This window comes from Nilaparvata lugens, chromosome X, assembly GCF_014356525.2.
Source record: "Nilaparvata lugens isolate BPH chromosome X, ASM1435652v1, whole genome shotgun sequence".
NCBI lineage: Eukaryota > Metazoa > Arthropoda > Insecta > Hemiptera > Delphacidae > Nilaparvata > Nilaparvata lugens.
Window position 1 is genome coordinate 78,289,028 of NC_052518.1, and position 13,355 is coordinate 78,302,382.

A 13,355-nucleotide genomic window follows, 5' to 3' on the forward strand; every position below is an offset into this window, starting at 1 on the left:
CCACACGCAACCAATACTATGCAACAATTATAATATATTTGACACTGTAGAACGACCCAACATGCAGCAACGGCGCATGTGCTTTGTATTCAGCAACGGCGCATGCGCTTTGTATTCAATCGTAGTACAATGCCCTACCTCATCGACAATTTGAATAGGCTAATAATTTATTATTATTATAATAATAATAATAATAATAATAATAATAATAATAATAATAATAATAATATCGAGTGACCTGGCTGGCTCAGGTCTGGTGTCAGAGTTTTCAGGTCGCAACTGATCAATTTCAGGGCCTCTGACATGACCTAACGACTGCTTTTTAGGCAGCCGGGACCGACGACTTAACGTGTCCATCCGAAACACGGGAGTGGCCCGAGATAAATATCTTGCCCGGGCCGGGATTTGAACCCGGGCCTCTGAATCATGAAGCCAGCATCTGATCCACTCGACCACATATTGTAATAATTTATTATTGTACCTGATAATCTGAAAATTCAGTCAAAAAATAACTAAAATAATAACTGATAATCCAGAATAAAAGAACATTCTTTAGTCTACAACTAAAATAGTTGTTGATTTATTAGTTGATTCATTTTTATGATGATAAATACTGTCCACAACTAAAATAGTTGTTGATTTAATAGTTGAGTTACCGTTATGTGCAACATAGACAGTATTTTTTTTTTGGAATTCGAATGCCAACAGGTAGAACACTAAAGCCCGGTTGCACAAAAGCCGGTTGAATTTTAATCGTGGTTAATTTCAAGTTTTTTTTTATTATTTATATTGAACTTATTCTTTCTATTCTTATTTCGATTAAACTTATTTTCTTATTTTAATTAAAATTATTTATATTGTACAATAAGAATAGCATTTAATGATATAAATAATTAGTATTTTATTTTAAGATTTAGCATGTAATTCTGAAGTTTGTTTAATTTCTGTATAAGTTGTTTTTGTTTTCTTATTATTCTTTATTATTTTGTGTGGAGTGCGGTTTTGGGCAGTGTGCCTGTCGCATCCACACTGATTAACTACATTCACTACAATGTATCTTTTTTCTCCAATAAATTGAAAATGAAATTGAAATTGAGAACCAATCAGAGAAGGCTTTCTTAAAAGACGGCTTCTCTGATTGGTTCTTGTGGAATTATCCACGATTAAAATTCAACCGGCACTAACACTTTGAAAGCAACAGAAACTAAATTTTCTTTCATCTTGCAAACTTGTATTTCGTAATTGTATTTTACGTTTCGTATATTATTGAACATCAATTTGTAGTGTTAGTGAATTATTTATAGCATATTATTAGTGAAGTACGGTATTCTTTGCATACGGTACGTCCACAAGTTAATATGATTCTTTACACTTCCATAATTTCTTAGTTATTATGTAATCCATAAGAAAACTGTGAGTTATATAACTCACAATTATTGAAAAATAATAAACAAAAGCTATAACATCATAGAACTTGATTTTTCAATAATTATGAGTTGCATAACTTATGGATTAAAAAGTAACTAAGAAATAATAAAAATGTGAAGAATCATATTAACTGGAAAAAATATAACTCCAGTCTATCCTTGGTGGCGTCCCATATCACTAGCCAAGGTGAATAATAATAATAAATAAATAATTAGAATAATAATGAGATATAAGAATATTTGTTTTACAACTGATTTGAACTAATAAACTAAATAAAATGCTAGATATGGAACAACATCAAATTTTGTACATTTGTATCGATAGCATGCTTATTAACAGTACCTCATTTGCCTTGAAATTTAACTCTCAATCACTAGCTTTCATAGAATAAATGTCAGTAATTATGAAACCTACACAGTTTTCGGAATTTCACAACGAATATTTCAGAAATGTTATCCAGTGATGGAAATATTAAGTAAAAAGGTTCTGGTTACATCCAGATTATACCACAAGCCACAATATTATTTTTCAACTCAACTCTGAATCTTAATGAGATCAATAATACTAATATAACACAATGGTAGGTAGTATACGTAGAACTTGCTCAAAAATAGCCTGCTATTCTTCCTCACCACATATTGCTCTCAAAATTGAATAGCAGATTTCAAGGGGGAGAATATAATTGAAAAGTTACTTAAATGAATGGAAATACGCAAGTTTATTCATTTTTTCTTATTATTGATTTAGAGCAATAATTGTTTTTTAGGAATTTATCACATTTATATTTTTAAATTATTGAATCATATTAATGAGTTTTTGAAGTTTTATATGCGTAATCATTGTAAATTCTATTGTAAATTAAATGCAGGATTAGCTCAGTGTTTAGTGATATTGAACCACTCGCATTGAATGAGTCACGAGCGCTTAGTCGTCCCTTCAAAAGTATGACAACTCAAATAACAATCAGTTATAAACTTTGAACTCCCTCACTGGTGTATAGAAACACACCTGGTACAGATAGGTCCATGAAAATTTCGCATGTAGGGTTGGAATTAATGATCTATTCTTCGTTTCATATAACAACGAGCTTCAACTGCTTCTTAGGATATCCTGAGAGTTTGAGCTGAGAATACATCAGCCAAAATGATCTTACTCCAACCACAGGGTCAAAACATGAGAAGCTGAAATAAAAGCCTACGAAGTTAGGTGTTGAAAATAATGCATATAATCATAGTGTCGTGCTGAAGGTAGGGGAGAAGGTAGAAGGAAGAGCAGACATTCAGATACATGTATTGTTTAAATACTGTCAGCTATGTTCTCTGCTACACTTTACCTTCGCCACTCCACTGTTTTGGCTCTCAGGGTGCAAACACAATGCAGCGACTAAGGTAGCTTCAAGCTTAAAAGTGGTGATGAATGTTTTGGTACTAAAAGTGATGTTATTGAAATGGGTCGAAACATACTGAAGAATCGTTGAAATTAGATAAATATGGATAGAAAGTCAAAATCCAAGAGAATTAAATTTAAATTTTATTGTTAAAGTGAGAATTGACAGTGTGATCAGTGATGATGCCTTCACCATTTTATATTGCCAAACATTCCCAACCTTTAAAACTTGTCGTCCTATAACCAAAACATAAATCACATGAAAATGTAAGTAGATGAGGAATAATGCGATTGTGATGCCAGATTTGTGTTCTGATCTTCAATCACAATTCATCTGATTCCCATACCGTGACAATTGGTCACGTTGATTTTAGTTTACTTGAGTTTTTGTTTAAAAGTGCTTTTTGTTTTTACATTGAAATAAGATCGAGCGTTGAATAAGATAAGTTTGAGCATCTGGACCGGCCTAAAAAGGCTCTCCCACTCACTCACTCCTCACTCTCTTTCCACCTTCTCGTATGAGATTTGAAGCAATTTTTTGAAACAGTTACTAGATTCACTATTTTCTAATTTTATTTAGGGTTTCCCATATCTTGGTCTTAATCTCCTTGTGCTGATTGATTCCGCAGCTTAGTGGACTTTTCACACTTTCACACATTACATAAATTTACCGCAAAATTCTACAATAAAAAACTTTTGTGCGTGGTTTTTCACAACAAATCTGGAATCATTTAATCATGTTCTTCAAAGATATGTAATGAAGATTATTGACTTTTGATTCTTGACTATCAACTATTGGCTTTACCTGCGTGATTAAAATATATGATTTTTTTTTATTTCTGTACTGTATTTTGAAAAACCACAAAAAATTGAGCTACTTGTCCACATTAATTCTCAACTTGTTGATGGGTGGTGTGTGGTGATGGACGATTATGATGATAAATGAACTAAGATATTTGAGAAGCATCCGAACCTCTGGGAATATTTTGGAAGGTTAGCCATCCAACAAGAGTATGGAGCTCGTATCACCAATCTTACTTCTCTTTCTAATACAGTATTGATCTTTATCGCAATTCCACTCACTCTTGATTTCAGTTTCAATTAAAACCCTCTTCCTGGGGCTACCTTAGCAAATTTAGTATTATTCAAAAATCGGTATTCATTTCAATGTGAGTAAACACTGGAAAAAATAAAAAGATAATAATCCAGATCGTTATTCACCCCTACTCATCAACTCCTTTAGCCTAAGGATGTAGTAATGGAGAAAACGAGTGTAACAAGTAACATCGTTTACCGTGTCAATAAAACAAGGCTCAATCATTCTAAAATGATTTTCATCTCTATTCCAAACGTGTACTTCCGCTGAATATTAAATTGGATTTTTCAATATTTAGACGGAACAGACAGCTTATTGAAAGATTCAAGACACAATCGTCTCATTTATTTGTGCAAAAGTGTGAAACTTAATTAAAACTCCTCTTAATTCATTGAAAGAATATGTTTTTTATTGGGATTGAGAATGGAAAATAATTAATTGAATTTCGTACTCGTATGAGCTGCCGAACTTGAGCCACTGCCAAATGAATGTAAATCCATTTCTTCGGTGATTAAACAGAATTCACACGAGTACTTGATTAAATAGGGATGGCTTTACAGACAATTGAATTTCCCTTGCCTGCTTTTATAACCTTTTTTGCTGGATGATGCTCACTTAAGCTTTTCCTTGTGCGTGGGTAATGGGATGAGCTGATCCATGCCCGCGGGCGGGATACGAATCCATATGGGGCGGAGAGAAGCTTCAGACCCTCAGCCACGGCGGCCGAAAACACCTTACATGCATCATGTACAGGTTCCATGAATTGGCAAATCATTCGTCAGAATATTTTTATTTGGAATAAGTTGCGAGGACTGCAAGTACGGCTTGCAATTATAGGAACTCAGTAAATGAATGAATTAGAGAACATCAAGAGAATGAAGCAATAACACCATTCGTCACCCTGCTGCTAGAATATCACAAACAGCTCAAATTGGCTTCCTAAAATTTAAATAATGGACGCTCTTTGGGTGATAGAACTCTTTAAACTGAATTGAACTATTTGGACATAAGTACGAAATGATATTTTGTATATTGATCTAAAAATAAAAATTATATTCCTACAAATAGGCTATTTGTTTAGTTTTCATTGAGTAACCAAAAAAGAACCGAATGTGATCCAACGGGATTACACAGATGATTAACACACACCTGGATTAACAAATAGCAGCATAAGTTTATGTGTCCAGTTTAGTACTAGAAAATTATTCCTATCTCCTCTGAGTTCTAAGAAGACTAGGCCTATTCCTAATCGGTCGTCACCGCTGAGTGGGAATAATCCCATTGGGAACAAACAATATTTTCACTGAACTAAACACGGACACTGATACTGATTCGAGAGAATCTAGCTTTATTTTCTATTGATAACTAAGCAGCTCTCTTCAAAACATTCCACAATATACCTAAAAAGGATACTTATCTTTCCGCTTTTTTTTAGAACCTATAATAGTTTATAATTGTTCAGAAATAGCTATAGCAGAGAAAGTTTTCGATAAAAATTCCCTAATCTTGTCAACTTTTTTCCCATACATGGTATGTTTCAAAACAATCATTCATCAATTCAAATGAAATATGTACTAAGTTTATTAAACTACAATCAACACACAACAAAATCATAAATTAAAAATCACAACTAAAAACGACATCATATTATGGAAATATTCAATTCAATAATAAGATAGTGAATAGAATTTCGAGTAGCTCATATATCATTATTAAGTGAATGTCTCCTGAGTGGGTTGAGGGCAGCTGTGCCTGTCATTGTTTAGGGCAGCCGAGTCCGAGGACTTATCGCGTACAACCTACACTTGAGAGAGATCAGATCTCCAAATAGCAATATTCTACCGAACGTTGATACTTGGACGTTGTTTAAACTTGAGCACATTTGTAAACAAGAGTATTATATGTAGCAACCTATCGAAGCGTGCAAGACAATAGAGAGATTCAAAATCAGCGTCAAGTATTATATCGAGATCTCCGACCCTCGACCCTCAGACCCTCTTTCTTCTCAGTCTGAAAGATGCTTAACAGGGAGAAATTCTTGCATTTGAATTTACCGGTTCAATCGATCATATCAGATCAGATGGACGACGATGCAAGGAAAACCGACGTGAAATACGACAAAATCAAATCATCGACCACTACAGTGCACACATCTTCAACTTCAAGAAACGAACACATTATTTTTATCCAGTCCTGATTTCCTGGCAGAAGATATGGATATTTGTACTTGAGATGATATGTCCAAGATATATTCTAAGAGCAATCACGTGTAATTTTGAATATTATTCAATACTTGAGACATGATAATTAGAGTGACCTAATAGTAATCTATTCTGCTACATTGCGCCAATTTATCCAGTTGGCTGGGGATGGACCCTTATCGAGAATTCATTTTATCATGTATCGAAACGTTTTCTTTTATTTCTTAATCCTTCAAATCTTACTCGAAGTTTCCCTGAACTAGAATTAAATTATTCACAAATATTTATGACCCTTAGATTCTTCCTCAAAATCTTAGTAGTAGCCCATCAATATGAAAGTGATGATTTTTGAAAGTAATTATTACAATATGTATGCTTTTCTGTAGATGCATCGTAAGTGGAACGAATGTCAGAAGGAGAACTGTTGAATAAATAGCAATGTTGCAAATAATATCTATACCTGTTTCCGAGTTTGAGACTTTAAAAGTTTCTTACACTTGTAAAATTAATTTTTTTAAATTTAAATTAATTAACACTTGCCTCATAAATGAAGTCTTTAAAATAATATTGATTTGAGAACTTTTTATTTTAGTCCAGTCAACGAAAGATTATAGAGAGAAAAGTTTGGAACTAAAATTTTTGACCCCGCAACTCTATCAAGGATATTTAGGGGGTAAATATTTCAAAAGTCCTCACTCCTACCACTTGTGCTGAGGGGGTGGGGGTGGTTTGATATTATCATTTTTGACTTTTTACTGTTTTACCGTATAACAGGCGTCTTAGGTACATTTTCATCGAATACGAGATTAAAGCTTACAAATATGTCTACAAGTTTCATCTGTAACGTTTTCCCATATCTTCCATAGTTTTCTAGATGTGGGCTCTCAAAGATGTGACATTTTAAAAAACCATCCTTTTTTCATCTTTTTGTTCTTATAACTTTTCAACGATAGATTAAAAAAATTCCATGCTAATTATTAGCTTATAGAGCATTAAATTATCTTCAATTTCAGGTTTGATTTCATTATTTACTCATCTCTCGACTCAAAATAGTGCTAACAGTTGCAGCAGTTATAGAGTTGAGTGTAAAATCTTCAGTTTAAGAACAATAGATCATTTGATTGTATGGTATGAGATGTTGTGGTATTGCTCCATAATTGAAAGAATAAGACGTTGATATTGTCAAATAGTCAATATTAAATATAAAAGTGGCATTGACAATATCAAAGTCTTATTCTTTCAACAATAGATCAGTTGACAGAGAAATTTGGAAGGAATGTTTGAAACCAAACACGATATTTGACTCCGTAGCTTTGTTTAGACTAGTTAGAAGTTATAAAATGCGTTTTTTCATTTCTGTACATGACTAACTGAACAAAAATAAAGCTGAATAAATTCCTTACAAGTTTTGTATTAAAATATTTTCCTTTGAAAATTGAAGAATCAGAGAGGTATCATTCTCATTGAAAAAGCCGGAGGGACATTACTAAAGGAAATTGAAAAATTCATTCATTATTTTCAAGTAGTCGGCTAATAGAGTTGACTGACTATCTCTATTAAACACAAAATTCAAATGGAACAATAACTTAGAAAATACGATGTCATATAATAATTTTATTTTTAGATTTGAATGATCTCCACAACGTTTAAAATGATAGCAACGATAATGGTATCAGCCAGCCAATTTTATTGTGATCAAATGAATGCGAGATCTATTGATAGACCACTTGAAAGAGTGGATGATTCTCATAATATATGTATATCTCAGATTAGAACTTAATAAGGTGAATGTTAATGGGGAAATCAACACTCAGCAAGTCATCCAGTTCACTTCATTTCAGCATTTCAGAACAAGAAGCTCTCCATTACGATTAGAGTCAATTGCTTTAATAATAGTAATTATTATTACTATTAATTATATTTGACTCCGTAGCTTTAAAAATTAATTCTTAAATTTAATTCTTAATTTCTGGTCACGTGCAACAGAACTTAAACAGTTGAGAATATTTCAAATTTTAGTAGCAAAATAAGAACTAAGAATAAGGTTCTTGTGGAAATTCTTAAAGTAACAGGACTTTCACGAGACGAATGAGACAATAATTACGAAACGTTCCTCAGAAAACGATCTTGAGTTGTATAGAAGTAGGCGACCACGTTGTTAGAGATGCGAAACTATTCATTGTATGACAAGAACTTGGTATAATCAGTAAACCGGGGCTCAAAAAAGCTAAGGACACCTCGATATTTTTCGAAACAAGCAAGGTATGAAGAATACTGCTGACAACAAATTATACAAAGAATAATCTCGAAAAATTATCAAGCTATTCTGATAATGCCACCACGAGGTATTGGGCATAAGCAATTGAGAAAACTCCCGCCCTCAAACACTAGGAAGCAAGGATTAATCAGTTCAATTAATTTCTGGTCTTTCTGGTCTGTCACGTACAACAAAACTTAAATAGTTAAGAATATTTCAAATTTTAGTAGCAAAATAAGAAATTAAGAATAAGGTTCTTGTGGCAATGCATACTTCTGAAAAGAAAAGGAGAGGAAGAGAGAATCGTTTAGTGGAAATCACTTATTAAAGGAAACAAGAACAAACTAAATTCTCGTTGTAATCATCATAATTATTATCTTCTCAAGCTAGTATCATAATAATAGGCAATCTCCAAATTTCATCACAAGCAATGAAATGAGCTTAAGAGAAATAATGATGGGCGAATAAAATGTATCTTATAAGTAGAGAAGTAACAAGAGGGCGAAAGTACGGAGGGCATCTATTGAAGGTGAGCTTCCCCACTTAAAAAAGGAGGGGAAGAAGCTGGAATTGAAAAGAAAACACAACATGTCACTATATAGGGAAGAGCTGTCAATCTTTGTGCATCAAAACTTTTAAATTTTATAGATTCCATCAACATTTTTATCGAAATACCTAACCATCTTGAAACTTAATTCAAGATTCTTAGTTCTTAATTCTATTGATGGGCAGTTTTCAGGACATGAAATCTTTACAGATTCTATTTGATCCTTGAATGTCTCAGTTTGTGACTCATTGTAATTGAATTCCATTGACCCAAAGACAATTAAGGTAATTATTTAAAAAAAATGATAATATCGATTCATAAACGTTGTAAAGCATGAGTGAAGATTACATGTGCCAGGGAAGAAGGAGTCATGTCCAAGCGGTGCTCGGGAAGATGGAGCCAAGTCCATGACTAGTTGGATTTCGTTGCTACAAAGTCAAGTGAATATTTTATCATTATTTGACTGATGAATTATTTAATGCATAATTGTCAAATAATGAATATTATAAAATAATTTAATCGATTCTTAATTGTAAATTTCTCTTTACTTAGAATTATTCAAACATTGATATGATTCACAGCTGAAAGATAGTCTTTATTGTTGTTGAGCACTGTAACATTGCTGTGGCAGTGGCAATTTGTGAGCTGTCAGTGAGAGGTTAGTCCATGAGTCTGAGTAGTGCAAATCCAATCCAAGATAAAAAGTATTATTTTGCTACATGCTGTTATTATGGAAGAAGTTAAAGGTTTAAGTGAATTTGAAACTAGTGATGAAGATATTGGTGTTGTTTTAGAAAAGAAAACAAAAAAGAGGAAGGTCACAGGTAGGTTAAGGGACGTTGCTAAGAGACTGAGAGTGCAGAGTCATGAAGCAGGTAGTGACTGTAAATGTAGGGGTAAATGTTTTGAAGTTATTCCATTAGCTGCTAGAGATAATGTGATCAAAAACTTTAATTTGTTAGAAACTACAAATGAGCAGAATTCATACTTGTGTGGTCTCATATCCCTTGTTCCTGTTCAGCGCCGTCGGCCAAGAGTAGAACAGGCGAATGCTTTGTTAAAAGATGTTACATGTAAATACAAAGTTCGATGCATTGTGGAAAATAAAGTAACTGAGTTTCCAGTTTGCCGTAAAGCATTTACTGCTATTCATGGCATAACTAAAAAAAAGGTTGAATTTCTTATTAATAGTTTGAAACTAACTGGTCGTTCACCAAAGGATCAGAGAGGAAAACATAAAAATCGAAAACATCGACACAATGCTGAAGTGATTGATTCTGTAAAAGCTCACATTGACAGCTTCAATGGTCGTGGAGCACATTATTCAACAAAAGACACTAGTAAGAAGTACCTTCCAGAAGATCTCAGCATAAATAAGATGCATAAGCTTTTTATGGAGAAATACCCAGACATAAAAGTGTCATATGAGTCATATAGATCAGTCTTCAATAATGATTTCAATATTTCCTTCGGTTACCCAAGGACTGATACATGTAGCTTCTGTGATGAACACAACATTAAGCTTGAATGTTTGAAAATAGAGCTGAAAGAAATTAAAGATGATGAAAAGAAGGCTGAAGCTGAAACCAAAGTGAGAGAAGTTGAAATACAGTTGAAGCTTCATTTGAAAAAAGCTGAGAAGTTTTATCAACTCAAAGCTAAAGCAAGGAAACTTTCTAAGAAACCTGGTGGCTATACTGCAGTATGTATGGACTTCGGTAAAAATTTATGTGTGCCAAATATTACTAGCAATGATGCATATTACAAACGGCAGCTTTCTGTATTTTGTTTTAACATTCACAATTTGGGAAAAAATGATAGTTTATTCTACTTGTATCCAGAAAGTGAAGGAAAAAAAGGGAGTGCTAATGTATGTGACCTGTTATTTCATTTTGTCAACAATTATTTATCAGAACAAGTTGAACACCTCCATATATTTGCTGACTCATGTGGAGGACAAAATAAAAACATTAATATAATAAGATTTTTGCATTACCTCGTTCATACTAGGAAACAATTCAAGAGCATCCAAGTGACATATCCAATTAGAGGCCACAGCTACTTGGAATGTGACAAACAAATGGGTCTAATCAACTCAAAGTTTGGGGCAGAGCTACCGTGCGATTGGGTTGACCACTTCAGGGAAGCAAGGCAGAATCCACGACCCTTTGAAGTTGAAGAAGTTGATCATACATTTTGGCATGAATGGTCCAATTTCTTAGGTTTGACTTACAAGAAGAAATTGACTGTACCTACAAGACCAATAAAAGAGCTGAAAATTACCGAGGAGGCAGAAAGATTACTGTATTATAGACACAACTATAATGGACCATGGTACAATGTAGTAATCACGCTGCCACAACGGAAGAGATTTTGTGTTGAAAAAACTACACTACCTACTGCTTCATATAAAGGTTAGTATCATTTTTGTATCTGTCTCTATTATAGAAATGTTGAAATTGCGCAGAATTTTACCGGGCGTTCGGAAAGTCCCTGTGCACCAATAGTGAGTATTCCAGCTTTTATAGGAGGACAGCTCACTATTGGTGCACAGGGACTTTCCGAACGCCCGGTACTATAATTTTGAAATTTTTCAGTAATCTATTCTGAATAAAAACTTGAAATTAATCTACATTACAGTAAAAATCAAATTGCTCAGAATTCTATTTTAATTTTTAAAATTTTCAGTCATCTATTCTGAATGAAATCTAGAAATTTATCTAAATTATGGGGTTGATTTTTTTCATTTTTATGAACTTGGGAGATTAATATTCACAATCTACTCATATCCACAATATGAAAGGAAAAGGAATCATCTATCAGATTGATAAGAGTACTGACTGACACAGCTCATGATATAGATGGGATCTGTGATTGCTCAAAAGAATAGCCAGTTACAATGACATTGCAACAAAATTACCAACCTCTATGCTCACTCATCCATCATAAAAATCTGTCTCATTACGGTACTCATGCACAAGTCTCATGTGGGATTCTTTCAAAAATAAAAATAATATTGTGCATTTTTCAGGAAAACTGCCTATCCAACAAGAAAAGTATGCCGACATCATAGATCTTTCAAAATTTTGTAAGAAGAAGGAGGCTGTGACGTATTTTAAGGAATTGCCACACAGTGATGTGAGAAATAGGAAATGAATAAGCATTGAAGAAAACTGTTTAATTATCAGCCTACCTACTGCTTCATATAAAGGTACAGTATTTTTTTTCATCAAAATAATAGCCTGCGGCTTTATTAATTGCAGCAATATTTTCAATCTGTATGCTCAGCTATCTATCATCATCAGCTTTATTACCCATGCACAAGTCACAAGACACATGTGGGCTTCATCCAGACAGAAAAATAATACTGTGCATTTTTTCAGGAAATTTGGCTGTCAAACAAGAGAATAAGTGAGCCCACATCAGAGAGCTAACAATATCTTGCAAGCAGGAGACTACATTCTGTGAAATATTTTTTTGAAGTGAAATGGTGAAAAGACAATGAAGAGACATAGAAAAAACTGATTCATTTTCAACTGATAAAAAAATTCAAATTTAAACTTTGATTTTCCCTAATTTAAAAATTTTATTTTCAAACCATGTTTTTACTATTTCAATGGTATTGACTAAGTAATTGTGTGTTGTTATAGTGTTGGTTTTTAAAGTGTTCTCAATTTTGTGTAATCCTAGACAGGGTGAAAATGTTATATAGGTACTTGTGCATTTATACATTTGGAAATTTTATTCAGTGACATAAATTAATGAAACTTGAAACTATTCTAATATTAATTTATTTCTGGAACCTAATCATCATGAATTGGATTTGGGCAAAAAATTACTGAAAATCTGGGGAAAAAAGAGCCAAGTCCAAAATATGCACTTTCTTCCCCATTAGGTTTGGTCACTGATTATCAAATTGTTTTATTTTACAGAGTTGTAATAGATTATTGGAAAAACACAGCAATATTATTGTTTCATAATAGTTTAAAAACCTATATTCAAACAGAAGGAAGTTCATTACCAGTAACTATAATAATAAAATGAACATAAACTTTAAAAACTTTCTCCTGAAAAATTTGCTCAGGTGGACTTGACCCCTTTTTCCCTTGGGCCCTTCATATGTTATCATGACTTTCATTAGAACACACTACACACAAACTCATACATAACACCATTATATTCATTAAATAAACATAACCATTCTGTGAAGCAAATACACCCTACTACTTTTTTACACTTATCCGAACAACAAATTCATCAAAACTAAAAATTAAATTACTTTCAGCACTTGATCTAATGTTAATTGATGACAATTTGAATTTCGATTCAATCAATAGGTGAGACGCAGTAGCGTAACGTTTCCCTATCAAATTCCCCCCCCCCCCCCAAAATTTGAGTTTCACCATTCCCCATAATAATGTCCAACATTCCCCAAAACCC

At 33.1% G+C, this 13,355-nt stretch overlaps 1 protein-coding gene across 1 annotated transcript; it reads left to right on the plus strand.

Moving 5' to 3' along the window:
- Positions 1–9,319: 9,319 nt before the first annotated feature.
- Positions 9,320–13,041, plus strand: LOC111049285. The gene is made up of 3 exons (XM_039441666.1): positions 9,320–11,329; positions 11,947–12,126; positions 12,299–13,041. Exons 1-2 carry the CDS (start codon positions 9,646–9,648, stop codon positions 12,069–12,071), a joined length of 1,809 nt encoding a protein of 602 aa, XP_039297600.1. The 5' UTR covers positions 9,320–9,645; the 3' UTR covers positions 12,072–12,126; positions 12,299–13,041.
- Positions 13,042–13,355: the final 314 nt, after the last annotated feature.